At 38.2% G+C, this 18,455-nt stretch overlaps 1 protein-coding gene across 4 annotated transcripts in view; it reads left to right on the plus strand.

Annotated features, from left to right (window-relative positions):
- fxr1 (fragile X mental retardation, autosomal homolog 1) overlaps nt 1–18,455 on the plus strand; it is a 104,831-nt gene that overhangs the window by 22,180 nt on the left and 64,196 nt on the right. For all 4 annotated transcript variants that reach the window (XM_041217147.1, XM_041217164.1, XM_041217156.1 and 1 more), the window contains exons 4-7: nt 13,405–13,476; nt 14,313–14,461; nt 15,878–15,971; nt 16,742–16,858. In XM_041217147.1, coding sequence (XP_041073081.1) covers nt 13,405–13,476; nt 14,313–14,461; nt 15,878–15,971; nt 16,742–16,858 — 432 coding nt within the window. The remainder of the gene's footprint in view (nt 1–13,404; nt 13,477–14,312; nt 14,462–15,877; nt 15,972–16,741; nt 16,859–18,455) is intronic.

Raw genomic sequence — 18,455 nt, forward strand, 5'->3', positions numbered from 1 at the left:
AACTATCATCTGTATATCCTCATTTTCAATTACATACGGGTCCTTCCACCCATTGCTGCCATCGTACATTATGTTTTGCACCCCTGCTTTGTCCCTTATCTCTTATTTGCTTGCTATAATTTATTCAACAAAATGGTCACCCATTCTTTTCCTTAAATACTCGCTTGGTGGTACAGAACTTGAGTATTACTGAAAAAATAGACGTTAAAGCTTTTTGTCTTGTTCTCATCAGGACACTTTTTTTCAGCAATACTTTTCCTTAAAGCTTTGTAACTTTGCTTTTTCCCATCCCTTTTAAAATATTGATCTATCCCACAGCATTTTTGGTGACTTCGCGTCTGTGCACGATGCACCATGTTTTTGAAGGGTATCTAGTTAAGCTTGAGCAACACACACTCAATTTGTGTTATCAAACCCAGCTCTCATATTCCCGAAGTATCGATATCATTTGAAGTTGTGTGCTGACGTTTAGTTAAGTACTTGCACTATTTCCAAAGTCTCATCAAATGTTTGCTATGGTTTGCCTTTTTTCAACAATCCAGTAATTGTAACTTTTTGTATTACTCAAATGGAAGTGCATGATAATCCCTAATTGCCTAAAGATATATGTATTAGATTATTATGTCTTTTGGGACTTCTATCTGACATGGCATCTCCTTTTAATGGCATTGGCGCTCATAGATCTAAGAACCCCACTTTGTTTCTGTGGAGCATAGCTGTTCACATTATCAGTTCTCTAATTTGAAATACTAGCCAAATTATTTTAACCTGGTTGTATTTTGTTTATAGCCAATAATTTGTGCATAAAAGGCCCCCTTCCTTGAGGTTGATTGCTAATACCAGAGGGAATTGTGTATTTTTTATGTGCTAAGGTCCTGAGTCCCTTTCAGATTATAGAAACTGAGTTCCGTTTTAAATCTGTAACACTGAGCTCCTGCTGAAAATTCATATGGAAAGATATAATAGAGAAATGTAATAATTTGAACTGAGAGAAAAGTGGATACTTTCATTCATCTATTTTGACAGCCTAGAGCAAAACCCTTTTTAACTTATTCACTTACTCAGTTATTATAGCTAGCTCAAAATTTTCATAATTTTTCTTCCCTTCATCCCTGGCTTGCCTATCTTCACTTAGTAGGCAGGTTATCCCCTTCTGTATGCCTTGTTCCTTTTAAATTACGTTCACTTCCACTCTTCTGAATGCACCATCTTTATGATTTCTGATTTAGTAATTTCCGTTGCCATGTGTGACTCTGGGTATAACATTTTATTTCTAATACTTGCAGCATTTCTCTGTGTAAGTACAGCTTTAACCTTGCCCTTCAGTGTTCCAATTAGGCTCTCTAGGTGGCATATTCCTTGCTATGCTTGTATTCTTCATGGTGCTGTGATCACTTATCGTGTCTGCTTCTAAGGATGATCTTTCGACTATTGTTTCTTTTCTTCCTGTGCGCCCCCCGACCTAGTTTGAATGGTACTACTTTCATACTTCTGTGTTACTCTCACAGCTGCTGGTCTCTACCCTAGAAATCACTCTTGTACTACTCCTTTTGCTTATGAAAATTTGTTGTTGATGAATTCTCATTTTGCCCCTCTTCTGTCAAAAGTAGCACCTTTTTTAAAGCCTATCTTTGACTCTTCATCTTGGACTTTTTTCGCTCCTCTCCCAGTGAGCTTTCTACAAGATATCCATTCACAGCACAAAGAACTGTACAATTACTTGGGTTCTGTTTCTTCCTTTATTTTCCCACTCCATTTTTTTTCCAAAGGCTCTGTCCCCTACTTTCAATTTATCAGTTGATCAAATCTGCTCTGCTTTCTCTGGCTAGGGTTGACTGACCACAGCAAAGAGAAAACAAAGCTGATTGAAGAAGAAAACAAAGCTGATTAGAGAAAAGCAACTATAGAGAAATGAAAGCAGTTAGCCTAAATAAATTGAAGGAAAATGTTAATGGATAAAACAGTGAAGTAACTGTTTAATGGTTAAATTACTATGGTTAGTCTGGGGAAATTGCAGTGAGGAATATAAGGGACTGTGTCAATAGTTCATCCTTGAACCACAACCATCGGACCAGGAGGAAAATAAAGGTTATAGATGAGGCGTCCAACGAAGCTGAACTCAGTAACAGAAGGATAAGGAAATATCTCAATTTACAAATAGCAACAAAAATGTAAGGACACTTGAGGGAATATGAGGAGAAAAAAATGTTTGTAGTCTAAGATTATGTAAAGGTGCCAGGGTGATAGGGTAGATTTTGTGCAGAGTCACTGTTGGAATGTATTTGTTCTTAATGCACGCATGATTCCGGCCTGCGGTTCATTGAGTTACAGCTTGCTTTAATATTGTGCCTTTAATGGAGTGAAACTTTGCATGGCGTTTCATAAAGATGTAATCAGACAAAAATGAATGGCAAGACAAAGAAGGAGCTTTTGGGCTGAGGAATGTTGATGAGTGCAAAAACTTGGTCAAATAGGTGGGTTGCACAAAGGGTGTGAAAGAGGAGAAAGTGTAAGGACTGAACTCTGAGATGGCTGAAGGCACAGCTGCCAATGAAGGAGACCCAAATACAGATCCTTGGAGGCAACAGTGCATGGGAGGAAGACAAGCCATTGCTGGGAATGATTTGGATGTAATTGGATAGGTAAGAATGAAACCTAGAGGGGCAATTGCACTGAACTACAAGATGAGAGGAATGTGCTGTGGCCCTAGACTGCAGAAAAGTTGAGGTGGATGAAAAGGGGTAACCACTGTCACAGTGAGAGGATGTAATTTGCTAATTTATCTAGGGCTGCCATTTGCCTTGGCCAAAATTGATGCAAACTTCAGGAACGGTTGTCACATCTCCCTTTTGGGAATTGACAGCCTTTGATTTAAGCATTTACTTCAGTAACTTCAGAACTTAACTTTTTATTCTGTGTTACTATTTTGGTAGAGACCAATAACTTCATTAAACATCGAGGAAATTCAAAATCCCAGTTACGTGTTAAAATAATAAAGACACAAGATTCCATGGTTTAAAACAGAATTTTTACTATATCAAGAGTCAACAAAGCAAACACTAAATTCCATCTATGCTATATTATAACATCCAGAATTAACATGAGTTAAACATGAATTAACAGGCAAATTGTGTTGAATATAAACTATAAGTCGCACATTAAATGGCACATACAACTAAGACAGATCTTACGAATTGGCTCAGCAGTCCACTCAGTTTTTAATGATCACAGTGAGCGTCAAAGTCCTTCAAATTCTCTCTTCATCATGAGGAATTTCAGCTCCTCTCTCTTTTGAAGTTAGTCACTCCCCAGTCGACAGCACACAACCAACTCAAGTTCCATGGGCACAGTCTTCACCACAAATGACAGATGCCTGCAGAACCTGCTCAACTTGCTCTGGATGTCGTAGAACCACCAATGTCATCTCCAAGTAACAGAAGCAACTGCAGCAACTTGTTCCCTTTGCCTATTCTCGGCTTCTGGGTCTAGCCTCTTTCTGAGTTGTCTTCAGCTTGTTTGTTCTGCTCCAGTGGACTCAACAACTGCTACATATCATCTTAGATTGATCTCTGTCCTTAGGGTTCAGTTTCAATTTCACAATCTCAGCTTGCTCATGATTTCCTTAAAGACTGGTCCAGTTTCATTTCTGTGTTTACCTTTTCTGTCTCCTTTTTTAGTTTCATTTTCAATTCAGCATTTATTTTGAGGTAGGGTCTGCCTCAAATCATACAAATTAAATTTAAAAATATAGATTCCCTCTCACATGATATCCTGTAACATTCTTCCATTCACATTTCATTAAGTTACCTTCCATTCTGGATTTGTATTGTCTACCGATTATCTGTTGCTTGCCATTGTACAGCTTGACTGAGAGCTCCCCTCCTTCTCACTTTTTTTAAAAGTTATATTCTTCTAGGGTGGTCAGTGTTGGAATTGCTAAACGAAGTAAGACCAAGGCCCATCAGGTTCACGTTCAGTCATTTTGGTAGTCATAGCCTTCAGTGCAAGTATGCCCAATTTATGCACTTGTTTGTCATAATTCTAGCCCTCCATCGTCTCAGTCATTCTGGTTGCCCTTTCTGTATCATTTTAATTCCTGTAATATCTCTTTTGTATTGTGAAACCAGGCTACACACAATATTGTAAGTGTGGTCACTTATAAAGGTGGCAGAATATCTGGCAGCTGAATAGTGATCTTTAATACATTCCAGCAAAATCTGAATGAAATGTTGGCATTGATTACGACATTATTAGTATTTGGGAAGTTTGTTTTAGGATAGTGACATTGGAAAGTGAAGGAAGCAAGACTGCTTGTTAAAGAAGGTTCGTACAACCCTTAGAAGTTGCAAGATTCAATTATTTTCTTCTCTGTTCTAGAATGTGAACTAGATTGACTTAAGCTGTGGTTGGCCTAAGCAGTCTGTTTGGCCTTAATCTTAATGTATTCCCTGCCTGCGTTTATTGCTGTCAAGTCACAGCTGCAGAACAAAATCTCAGAGCCTTAAGTTTGTAATTTGAAAAGTCAGTGCAGAGTAAATTACGTTAAAGTTGTAAATTGGTTCATGTTAGGAGCGTGAAACAAGTAACTTGACAGCCAATTTTCTTATCAGCTAATTTCTTTCTGCTAATGTTCACAGAACAGCAGTTCAAACTCTCTTTGGTACTTGTTTCCTAATCTCAATGTTGCTTTTGGTTTGAAATTAAAACTCTTGGCAATATGTTTCCAGGTCAGTAAGAAATAAAAATTGGCACAGTATATAACAGGCTGCTGATTTGCTACAAGCCCATTTTGTGCTGATGAGTAGACCAGTTTTAGCCTCTAAATAAATAGTTACATAATCCAGAACACTTTTGTTTTCCATTGATGCATACTCGCGTGCCAGTTAATCTTTTAAATTGAGCTTTAACATCCAAGTATAGCAATCACACCACGAATAGCCACTAGATGGTGTTTGTGTGCTAATTTGATTTTAAACAGTACATTTTTAAGACAAAACAGATTTATGAATCTCGGGCTAATTTGAATTTGCACCGCCTGCTGATTCCTATTACAGTTTTTGTGACCTCAGCATACAAGTGATCCAAGTTAGGTTTTTGATGGCAGGGAATAATGTTTTTCTCAAATCTCAACAAAAAAAACTCTGGTTGTGGTCTGGAACATGAGGAGGGGGAGTTCCCTCTTGATTTTTCTGTCAACTGATGTGTGCATGGAAAAGTATAAGACAAATTTTCCTTTTTTTAAAGCAGAAGTTCCTTCCCCAAAACCCGCAGACACAAACATCAACCAATGTAGATTGCTATCCATCTGATAAAGAACAAAAGAATAAAAGAGAAGCATATTATCTAAATGGTGAGAGATTGTAGTGCTCTGAGATGTAGAGGGATCTGGGAGTCTTGGTGCATTAATTGCAAAAGGCTAGTATACAGGTACAGCAAGTAATAAGGAAAGCTGATAGAATGTTATCATTTATTGTGAGGGGAATTGTAGGGACATTATACTACAGTTATACAGAGCACTACTGAGACCACATCTGGAGTGCTGTATACAGTATTGGTCACCTTATTTAAGGAAGGATGCAAATGCTTTGGAAGCAGTTCAGAGAAGGTTTACCAGACTCATACGTGGAAAGGGTGGGTTGTCTTATGAGGAAAGGTTGGACAGACTAAGCTTGTATCTGCTGGAGTTTAGAAAATAAGAGGTGACTTGATTGAAACATATAAGATCCTGAGGGGCGTTCACAGGGTAGATGTGGAGAGGATGTTTCCTCTTGTAGGGGAATCTAGAACTAGGGTTCACTGTTTAAAAATAAGGGGGTCACCCATTTAAAACAGAGATGAGGCGAAATTTTTTCTCTTGAGGTCATGAGTCTTTGGAACTCTCTTCCTGAAAAGTGGTGGAAACAGAGTCTTTGAATATTTTTAAGGCAGAGGTGGATAGATTCTTGGTAAGCAAGTGGGTGAGAGGTTATTGGGGGAAAGTGGGGGTAGGCAGATTTGAAGTTACTATCAGACCAGCCATGATCTTATTAAATAGTGGAGCAGGCTCGAGGGGCTGAATGGCATACTGCTCCTTGATTGCATGTTCGTATGTGTCATAAAACTGTTAATGTATAGAATATTTTAGAAAATATTTTTCTTTTAAAATAGAGATTTGATCCTCAGGTGTGTCTTAATTGATTAAAGCCAGCTATTCTGGGTGTTTTGATGGGTACTAGTTTTGATATGTAAGAGAAATAACGTGCATTTGCACTTTTTGAATAGAGCATTCAAGAAGTGGGGTGAAAACTGGTGCCTTTTCTAGCAGCTACCAAGCAATATGTTTATATTACTAATAAAGTTGGTACTATGAAACATTACTAAAAGGTGAAGTTCAAAGAGACTGGTGAGACAATAACAATTTGAATTCAATCAATAGTAGTAGGTATAACTTCAGTTTTCGGGTGTGCAGGGCAGAGGCAATGTGAGATCAAAAGGTAGCTGCAAGCCTCCAACTGGCTCCACAGGAACCAAGTGAAAGAACCTCATTTTGAATTTGTAAGGTGAAAATGTCTTGCCTGGTGTTTGGTTAAATCTATGGGTTGCTGTTGCCTTAATGGAGATTAGTTTGGGAATTTGTTAAAAGTTACGATAATAGTAATTTGAAGCCATGTGTATGTATATTTTAGCCTATGTAAATTAATAAAATGTTTCATTGAGGCTACTGTAAAACTTCGAACAGGTCTGATTCCTGAATTTAGAGTTGCATCTCAAACATAACACTTAAAATTATAGGTTATGACGGTTGTTTGAAGTTTCCCTCTGAGATTTTTAAATAACTCCGCTTTACCAACTGCATCGCTCATAACAGTATGTCTAGACCAACTGCCTAACCTCAACTGTTTATGGTACTGAGCAGATTTCTTCATCCAAGTGACCTTGCTATTTGTATTGATTGGAGAGTGACTTCCATACTGCTGATGTCAGTATTCAAATTTTGTACTTTTTTCCTTACCCCATCCACATTTTTTCTGCATTTTTTCATTTTCCACTTAAGTAGCAGCCTTGGCTCAATGGTAGCACTTGCCTCCAAGCCACATCGCGGAATCCAGCCATACTTAAGATGTGAGCATGTAATCTTGCTGACAATTCTATGAAATACTGAGTGAGTGCTGCCTTATGGATGAGTTGTTGCACTAACCCGTTTTCTCAAGTTGAGTGGAAGATGATGGTGGAGTGGTAATGTCACTGGATAAGTAAACCAGAGGCCCAGCTTAATGCTCTGGGGACATGGGTTCAAATCCCACCACAGCAGCTGGTGGAATTTAAATTGTTAATAAATTTAAATTAATTAAAAAAAAATGGAACGGAAAGATAGTTTCATGGTTACCATGACCAAGACTGCCATCAGTCGTCACTTAGCCATATAAATATAGAAACTGATCTGGACAAGCCACATAAATACTGTGGCTACAAGAGCAGGTCAGAGGCTAGGAATTCTGCGGCGAGTAACTCACTACCTGATTCCCAAAAGCCTGTCCACCATCTCCAAGGCACAAGTCAGGAGTGTGATGGAATACACTCCACTTTCCTGGATGAGTGCAGCTCCAACACTCAAGAAGCTTGACACCATCCAAGGCAAAGCAGCCTGCTTGATTGGCACCCCTTTCACAATCATTCACTCCCTCTACTACCGATGAACAGTGGCAAGTGTGTACTATCTACAAGATGCACTCCAGAAACTCACTGAGGCTCCTTAGGCAGCACCTTCCAAACCCGTGACTGCCACCATCTAGAAGGGCAAGAGCAGCAGATACATGGCAACACCACCAGCTGAAAGTTCCCCTCCAACCCACTCACCATCCTGACTTGGAAATATATTGCCATTCCTTCACTGTCACTGGGTCAAAATCCTGGAACTCCTTTCCTCACAGCACTGTGGGTGTACCTACAACACATGGACTGCAGAGGTTCAAGAAGATAGCTCACCGCCACCTTCTCAAGGGCATTTGGGGATAGTCAATAAATACTGGCCTAACCAGCGACGCCCACATCCCATAAATGAATAATAAAAACTCATCTCGTTCACCAATGCCCTTTAGGGAAGGATATCTGCCATCCTTATCTGGTCTGGCCTGCATGTGACTCCAGGCCCACAGCAATGTTGTTCACTCTTAACGGTTCTCAATGGACGTGCAGCAAATGTTGGCCTTGCCAGCAACACTTACATCCCGTGAACAAATTTTAAAAGCACGTCACCACTTATTTGAGGAACCACATGGGGAGCCTTTCCAGTCTGTTGGATAACATTTATCCCTTGATTAGTATCACTAGGATAAATTGTTTGATCATTTGTCTCATTACTGTGTATGGGACCTTTCTGTGTGCGAATTGGCTGTCATGTTTCTCAACCTTATACCACTGAGTACATTTCAGAAGTACATCAGTCATTGGCTGTGAAGGGTTTTGGGCCATCCTGAAGTTGTGAAATATGCTATGGAAATGTAAGATTCTTCGTTCTTTCCGTATGATTGATTGTCTTTAATGCATTAATATCCATTGTGCTTGGACATGTTAGTTATCAAAGTAAGTTCTTGTGTAGTTCTTTCCATCTTTGATTTACCCAGTTTATGAGGCAATTATTTCTTTGGCAGTGACTTGTGGAACGTAATATTGGCTGGAATTATTTGGGATTTGTGAAGCAATATTCTACTTATTTCAGTGGTATTCATGGAGTATTCTGCTCCCTTTTTTGATAAGACTTCTCTACAGATTGACCATCCTTTATTCGAAACCCTTGGGGTCATTGTGTTTTGGTACTCAGATTTTTGGTTTTAAGATCTTCTGTGTACGTGGTAGGCCTAGGCCTACTTACATTACAATAGACTAAGCCCAGGCTAGCTATGGTCTACAAATAGGTTGATCCTCCATTTGCCAACTCTCTCATACACATGCCCTACTTCTTACCTGTTAACATTTATGGCACCTGTAATAAAATATTACATTACTTTATTAACATACAAATTAGCTGCATAGCCGTTCAGTTTTTGGATGTATGGATAAAGGATATTCGACCTGTACTTTGTTAGATGTCGCCTTTAGAAAGAGAACATTTGTTTTGTAGGTTTTCATCGTTTTTCTAAGAAATGTGGTCCACACACTCAGCCATTCATCTCACAGGCCTTTAGGGGAATAGCAACAGTGTGTACCATCTACAAGAACCATTGCTGCAGCTCGCCATGGCTTCTTCAACATCACCTTCCAAACCCAGAACCTCTACCACCTAGAAGGATAAGGGCAGCAGATGCATGGTAATATCACCACATGCAAGTCCACTTTCAAGGCACGCACCATTATGACTTGGAACTATATTGCCATTCCTTCATTGTTGGGTCAAAATGTTGGAATTCTGAATTCTCTCCCTATCAGCACTGTGGGTATACCTACACCACTTGGACTGCAGGCGTTCAAGAAGGCAATATATTACCATTTGTACAATGGAAATTAGGGATGGCTGATAAATGCTAGGCTTGCCAGCGATGCCCACATCCTATGAATGAATGAAAATTAATATATTCCTTTCATTTGATTGAGCTGTTGCTGCAGGAGACTTTGTGTTTACTATGTGGGAATTAATCTCCGTGTTAAGTATGCTAAAATCAAAATTGCTGTGAAGAGGAGCATGTTACTGAAACTTTTTATCTTGCATTCATCAGGACAAAACAAGAATGCAAAATTTCAAGTGATCAGAACAATTTAAGCTAAAGTGTGCTGATTGGTTGACAAGTCAACCCTGGCCAAGATGTTGGCTTGGCAAACTCGAGAGCAGCTATAGGCTTCCCAAGCTCCTGGGTAATTCAAAAAAGGCACAAAGCTTGAACATATTCCTTTTGTAGAGAATGCATCCCTGCATATGAGTGTATTTCCCTTCTAACTGAGCCACATTATGAGCTTGATTGATTATCTGTAATTGGTTGTTAATGTAGCTATGAGTGCACTCAGGATTGTTCAGCAAGTGCTGCCCAATCACAGAATCACATCTGGCAGTAGAGGTTTTATTTTGGGCTTGCAAATGCAGACTGGTTGATTACAGCCTGCGCTCTGCCTATTGCAAACAACTGAAGGAACAGGCTATTTGATTCGATCGGCCAATTGTTGGGAAGTATGGCCCACATACCCAGCGTTGCACCAACACTGAAATTCATATACGACATTGCTCAATTGTTTGGTAGGCACAATGTCTTTTTAGACTGAGGGTAGTATCCCGTTAGTGGAAATACCACTCGCGTAGCCATTGCATTGTTGCAATGTGAGATGGCTTGCTTGCTGTTCAAATTTCTGAGAAACTTGCCTTTCCAGGGTAATTTGAGGTAGACTGGGCACTTTTCAGGTCTGAAAGCGGCAGCCTTTGGCCCATTTGCAAGTATGCGTAATATACAGTGAACATTGATCTGACTAGGATAGCCATTGTCTGGCAGGATAGCTTTAATGTGCTCTATTTCTGTGCCAGGCTCGCAAGGTGAGCAAATGGCTAGGGCCCTATTTACAAGTTTGCTGGTAAGGTCAATCTCTTATAGCACTTGGAGCTATATGAATCCCAATGTTTATAATGACCGGTGAAGGTAGGTTATTCAAATCTCAAAATCCAGAGGATGCTGGTGCCTCTTTGCGAATCCTCCAAAGGAGGGTACCTGGTGGTGCTTAGAAGAAATATGAAAGATGCGAGATTTATTTTAACCATGGTCATTTAGAGACTTTATTGTTTAACAAGTATCTTATGGAGAAACCCTTTGCTTTCCTTCATTTTAACAGTGTAATTAATGGCCATCAGTAAGTCCAGACCTTTTGTAGATTATTGTGTCCAAATCCAGACACCATATTTGAAGGATGCGAAGGCCTTGGTGAGGGTACAGAAGAAATCTGCTAGAATAGTTCCAGGGTTGAGGGAATTAGAGTTAGGTGGATAGATTGGTGAAGCTAGGGTGGTTTTTCAAGCAGAGAAGCTAAGAGGAGATTTGACACAGGTGTTTAAAATCATGAAAGGTTTGGATGGAGCAAATAAAGAGAAACTACTTCTAGTAGCTGCGGGATCGATATCAAGAAGGCACAGATTCAAGGTGATTGGCAAAAGAACTAGAGGCACATGAGGAAAAGCATTTTCTCCCCATACTGAATGGTTAAGATTTGGAATGCACTGCTTGATAGGGTGATGGATACAGATTCAAAGTGGAGCTGGGTCAATACTTGGAGGAGAAAAAAATGCAGGGATATGGGGGAGGATTGGGAGAGTGGAATTAACTGGACTGCTGTGCAAAACAATTGCACAGTTGTCTGAAATGGTGTTTCACAGGGCTCGGTGTTGGGACCCTTGCTGTTTGTGTTATATATTAAAGATTTGCACGTGAAGATGGAGGGCATGACTGGGAAATTTGTAGATGACACGAGTAGTAGATAGTGTAGAGGATAGCCATAATCTCCAAAACGATATAGATGGGTTGGTGGATTGGGCAGTAAAATGGCAGATGGGTTTTAACATAGAGAAATGTGAAAGTCATACATTTAGGGAGGTCAAACAGTTACAGGGATGACGCAATAAATGGGAATACACTAAGAGGGGTAGATGAATTGAGAGATCTTGGCATACAAGTACACAGGTCCCTGAAGGCAGCAGTTCAAGTAGACAAGGTTGTAAAGAAGGCATATGGAATGCTGTCCTTCATTGGCAGAGTTATAGAATATAAAAGTAAGGATATAATGTTGGAATTGTATAAAACACTGGTGAGGCCACAACTGAAGTATTGTGTGCCGTTCTGGTCACCACGTCACATGAAGGACGTTATAGCTCTGGAGAGAGTGCAGAGGAGGTTTACAAGAATGTTGCCAGGGTTAGAAAAGTGCAGTTATGAGGAGAGAGTGGATAGGTTGGTGTTATTTTCGTTAGAACACAGAAGGCTGAGAGGTGACTTGATTGAGTACAAAATTATGAGAGGAATAGATAGTGGACAGGATAAAATTGTTTCCCTTGATGGAGAATTCTAGAACCAGGGGACATAGATACAAGATAAGTGGCAGAAGGTGTAGGGGGGACATGAAGAACTTTTTTACGCAGAGGGTAATGGGTGTCTGGAATTCGCTGCCCAAATTGGTGGTAGAGGCAGAAACTTTAAACTCTTTTAAAAAGTACCTGGATCTGCACCTCAAGTGCTGTAAGCTGCAGGGCTATGGGGCAGGTGCAGGAAGGTGGGATTAGAAAGGGCACTTGGGTGTCCTCGGACTGGCATGGACAAGATGGGCCGAATGGCCTCCTTCTGTGCTGTAACTTTTCTGTGGTTCTAATTGCTGCAGACTTCGGACCAAATTCCCTCTTTGTGCTGTACAATTTTAGAATTTATTTTGAAACCTGTTTTCATTTTGTAACTGATGTACGTTAACTGGTGCTGGGAATAGATGTGGAAGTCGTCTATTAACCAGTTGATTTGAAAATAAGAATATGGTATTCTTCAGATAATGTTGTATCCTCCAAGTTGCATTGCATTACATTACATTGAAAAATTTGTTCAAAAGGTTATTTTAATACAGTATTGAAATATAATCAATGTGTGAAAATTGCCTACAAAGCAGGAACTATTTCTGAAATCATTGTGAATTGTCATTCTTAGAAAATAGCCTTCAATTATTGCAAACTTGATAGAGCATGCTACCTTTTATATTTACCCCTTTCATATAAAAATATAGCTGGAAATGCAATCCTAATTAGTAGTATTCCCAAAGCAAGTGAAAACAGTGTGTAGTAAATCCATGTTACACAATTCAGCGTCATTGCATACTTCTCACAATTGCAACTCAGTGTAGGAGCATGAAGTAGGTTATGCCTTATGTTGTGTACACAAGGGCTTTGATCAACAATCAATTATTTGTTCTTGATTGAACAACATGGTGAAAATGTACCATTGAAAAAAAATGTTGAATTTTAAAAATGGGTTTAAAATTAGTGGATCGATAATGGTCTCTAAATATGGTATGGATCATTTAAAAAATTTGCACAGACATCTATATTTTTAAAATTGAAGGCAGGGAAATTTCAGTGCTGTATTCATTATCTTTATACACTGCAGTTATAGAGTTAGTTTCAGTCTCTTGTTTCCTTTCTTATGGTAGCTGAATGTGATAGCCAATAAATGTGAGAAATATGGACAATCGTTTGATATTCATTGCAATAAGCTGAGAGTGTTGACTGTCATTCCATTCACTAGTGCTTTCTTTAAGCCTGGGTTCCTTGAATGAACTTTAGTTGTACCATTGCACTATTACTAAAGCCCAGGTAGTTTTTAAATAAATATGTAGCCTGTAATAATTAAAATGTTTGCATGGATCATTGTTTGTCACTCTTGTTTTATTCATTTACTTTTCTTTACCCCCCTCTCCCAGGTTTATTCTAGAGCAAATGAACAAGAGCCCTGTGGATGGTGGCTTGCCAAGGTTCGGATGATGAAGGGAGATGTAAGTTAGGAATATTTTGAGATGATCGAGCAAGATAATTGGATTGTAAAATGTTTTAACAAAAATAATTGGATTTCAAATTATGTTAGTGTTATAGTTTTATAAATCTGAGCATAGAATGGAAGTGTAAAGCGTTTAAGAAAATTTTGGTTAAGCTAAGAGAACTGCATGCAGCTATGAATACATCATTAAAGAAATGTGAAAGCCATAGAGATTGTCTAGTTAGAATCACCAGGATAAAATCAGATGGGAAATTGGTTACAAGTAGAGACTTAAGGTACAAGGATGATTTCCACTGTAGCAGAGAAAGCTAAGAGAAGCTTTAAATAAAAGTTTTTCAAATAATGATATGTTTAGATGTATGAATTGGGAAAGATTTTTTTTTTTCGCCTTTTGATTGGGGAGCCGGTGATCGACCATCAATTTAAAATAGTGACTGACGGTGAGGAGAGATGTGTTTACACAGAGGGTTGTTGGAATGTTTTGCCATGAATGATAGTTGAACCAAAGACTATTACATCAAATGGAAAATTGGATTAAATATTTGAAACACTTCTGTGGTAGGTTCTTGAAGATACATTCTTTAAAGACTTAAATTTTCAATGTGTTACATGGATTAACCCCACAATTTTTACGTTTTCAACAAATGTCAAGTTCCTTTTTTTAAACTGTCTAAATTTTGTTATTTAACCATCCACCCATCCACCTATGTACTAAACATTTCTGTAGAAAGTACTATGGCTTTTACTTTTAGGTAAGCTTAATTAATTTTTTAAGTATTTTATATACAAAAATGCACACTGTATCAGAGTTTGACATCCTTTTGTTCTGTGCAGTTTTATGTAATTGAATATGCTGCCTGTGATGCAACGTACAATGAAATTGTTACTTTTGAGCGATTGCGGCCTATGAACCCAAACAAGACAGTTACAAAGAATACCTTCTTCAAATGCACAATTGATGTTCCTGATGATTTAAAAGAAGCGTAAGTAGAGAAGCGGTGCATGCCTTAACCATTTAACTGTTTAAAATATCCTTTATTCTTCTCTTCGCAATGTTGTTAGAGCGGTAGGTGACCCAATTATTTAGCATTTTTATTGCCATTATTGCAAAACACGGCTAAGAAACACTTTTTTCAGCTGATCAAATTAAGTACATGTCAACCAACTAAGTTAAAATACCCTTGCATGATAATCTTGCATTTGCCTCCAGATGATTTGTAAATCAAACCTTGTGTATTTGGAACATTAAATCTTAGATGAAGTAACAGGGAAGGTCGATAACGGTAGTGCAGTTAACGTTGTGAATGTAGATTTTCAAAAGGTGATTGATAAATTGCCACATAATGGATTTGGTAGCAAAATTGAAGCCCGTGGGATTAAAAGTACAGTGACAACTTGGGTACAAAATTGGCTAAGAATGGAATTTAATGCAGAAGCAATGCATTTTTGCAAGGAAAAATGAGGAAAGCCAATAAAATATTAAATGTTATAATTTTAAAGCAGGTGCATTAACAGACCTGGGAGTTCATATACACAAAGATGTTTTATAAATAGACAAAAGAGTAAAAAAGTAAGGAAATTACACTAAACCTTTATAAATCACTGTTAAAGCCTCACCTAGAGCATTATTTCCACGGGTGGGATTTTCCGCACCTGCCCACTGCCGGGACCTTCTGCCGCAAGTCAGTGGACTTCTGGCTGGGGTACCACCTCACCCATGGTGGGGTCAGAAAATCCTGGCCCACATTTTTGGAAGGCTGTCAAGGCCTCCAAAAGAAATATACCAGGAATTAGGAATTTTGTGTGGCAGGTCAAGGGAGGTTGGGATTGTTTTACATAGAGTAGAGAAGGTTGAGAGGCGATTTAGTAACAGCATTCAAAATTATGAGAAGTTTTGATGGAATAAGTGAAGATCTGTTTCCATAGCAGGGGTCAACAGATTTAAGATAATGATCAAAAGATCCAGAGAAAGATTAAAATTTTATTTACATGGTGAATTATGATCTGGAATGCCACTTTTTGAAAGGGTGGTGGAAGCAGATTCAATAGTAACTTTCAAAAGGGAGTTTCATTTATACTTGGAAAAGAAAAAAGTTCAGAGCTGTGGGGTAAGAGTAGGCATGTGGGATACATGGATTACTCTTTTACTGAGTTGGCACAGGCATGATGGGTTGAATTGTTGCCTCCTGTGATGTTTGATTCGATGGTCCAAAGAAGGTTTTGCCTTCATTACCCTTAAAGTCAAATTATTCCAATATTACAATTTTCGTATTTGGTTTAAAGCATGGCTTTTGTTTTTGGCAAATGATTGCTTTTAATTCAGTTATAGTGCTTGTTTTTGTTGCTGATTGCAGAGTATATATTATCTGGATTTAACACTGCTTTTTTTCCTCATCCAGCTGTGCACATGAAAATGCACATAAGGATTTTAAGAAAGCAACTGAAGCAGACTGCATTTTCTATAGTGCTGACACTGGTCAGTTGTTGGTTTTGGTAAGAACTGAAGATGTTTAGATTTAATTCTCAAAAATGATTTTTGCTATCATTTATAGGGCTTCAGTGTGCCCACACCACTGTGTAGAGTTGGTCTCTAAGGAAGGATGTACTTAACCTTTGAGGGGTGAAATGAAAGTTCATTAGATTGATTCTGGGGGTGAGAGGGCTGGCATATGAGCTGGGAATTGAGTGGAAGTGTGAGAGATGATCTAATTGAAATGTTTAAAATTCTGAGGGCTAGATAGGGTAGGTGCTGAGAGGCTGTTACCTGTATTTGGAGAGTCTAGAACTAGGGATTATTGTCTTTAGATAAGTTGATTAGCCATCTAGGGCTCGGGTGAGGAGAAATGTCTTCACTCAGAAGGTCTGAATCTTTAGATTTCTCCACCACAGAGATCTTTGGATGCTAATTCATTGAGTATACTCAAAACTGAGACCGATAGATTGGTCACTAAGGAACCAAGGGTTATAGAAATAGGATGGGAATGGAAGTGCACACTTGAGTATGGTGTATTTCTTCTTACATTTTTACTGAGATGTTACAGTCATGGAAGTTTAATAAATAGTTTTGATTTCAAGCAAATGATAAATTGGCAAATGAGAATAAGATACTCTTGTAGCTAAATTCACACTAATATTTACAGTGGATGTGCTTGACTCAGAATATGCTAGTAAGCTGCAAGTAACTGTATGGAGCATTGCTGGAATTTTTTTAAATTAAGTTTAGTTTTATGAAAATCGTACAGATGTGTTTTTTTTTAATTTAGTCTACCAAAGAAGCCACAGTGAAGAGAGTTAGCATTCTTAGTGATATGCACTTGCGTAGCATTCGTACAAAACTCATGCTTGTGTCCAGAAATGAAGAGGCAACAAAACATTTGGAGGTAAGCAAACATATATTGTCCCATCAAAACTTATTTTCAAAGACTGTTATGCGTGACTTGCTAATCAATGTTTTTTCAGGAGATGAAGGATGTAAAGTACATTTAGTATAAAAAAAACTTTTTAAAAGTGATGAATGAAATAGAAAAATAACATGACGTGAAGGGGAGATGAAAGGCAACTTTCATTTTGAATATATACATATTGTTTGTGCCAGATCAAATGGCAGAGGAGATTAGGCTTGACTGTAACTGGCAAGCCAGGTAAGAGGTGTAGGTAATCAAAAAATAATACTGAACTTTTAAACACCTTTAATTTCTGCAACCTTTCTGATTATTTTGGGGTCCTTCATTCTAGAGGAAAAGTAACTTGCGCATTAAAAAAGGCAAGATTTTTTTCTGTGATTTGTAATGCATGAGACACATTGGTAGAATTATTCAGAAACTTACTGCCAAGGGATGGCGATCATTTTGAAGAGCAGGAGCTTCACTTAGGAGTTGTATGCAGGCATGCTGCCTATAATTACAAAATTATTGGGGGAAACATAACTGAACAATAGCACTAATTAAATGTATTAAACAAAGATAAATCAAAGATTGTGTTGCACCAACTTGGTATTTTTATTTTTGAAGATGCAACCAGCCCCACTAATCAACTGTGTTTTGACTTTAAGAAACATCGGACTTCAGCAGGGGTTATTGGCAATATTGGCTTATGTTGTTGGAGAATAGATAAAGTAGATCAAAAATGTGTTTAATTGAAAGGAAATTGCAGTGTACTTCAATGTAACTTAATTTATGCTACTTCCACAGAAGGGGGTATATTTAGGCATCCTACAATGCTCAATCGCCTAAGAAAATTGCACCCTGAGCAGCAGCAACAATTAAATTTCTTGATGAGAATGAGAAATGTTGCTCCTACAATGTGTAAGATAAGAATAATCAGTAAAGCAGAGAACAGCAACTAATGGTACTACTTTGTTCACTTTGGAGATTCAAGGTGTTTAGAATTATTTTGTTCTGTTATATTTGTTCTGTTAATCCATTTATATCCTGCCAACAAGAGGATGGGTGGTACTCGGAGACCATCACAGGTAGCCTGTAGGTACTTCAACTGATTGGTGAGGTGTTCCAGCTCCATTTATTCACTTTACAGCACAACTCAGATTGGAAACTAAACAGACAGAGAAATTGTTTTCACATCCACCTCCTGGGAGCTCTACTTTTCAAAATCTGCAAATATACTTATAATGTGATTAAAAGTAATTCTAAATTGATAGAACTAATAGCAGGAATTGAGGCTTTTTTAAAGAATGGCAAATAAGAGCAATAATTCTGGCTTAAAAAGGAGTAGGATTTATTGAGGGAAAACTAATGGGGAGAGAGAATATTTAAAAAAAAAACACACAAATTGTATTACTCCACTGATCGATTCTTAAATTGTTATGTCTAGAAGTTCTGGGAAAAGAGAATCCAGCTTAAGTTGCATAGTTTTTTTTCCTGTGACGTAGAGGATGAAAGCTATACATAGAGCCTAAAGCAAAGTGCGGTTTCTTAAGTAACTTGATTGTAAATTTTGTGGAATTTATTATGAAAACTT

This window comes from Carcharodon carcharias, chromosome 2 (genome assembly GCF_017639515.1).
Source record: "Carcharodon carcharias isolate sCarCar2 chromosome 2, sCarCar2.pri, whole genome shotgun sequence".
In the NCBI taxonomy this organism is placed as follows: domain Eukaryota; kingdom Metazoa; phylum Chordata; class Chondrichthyes; order Lamniformes; family Lamnidae; genus Carcharodon; species Carcharodon carcharias.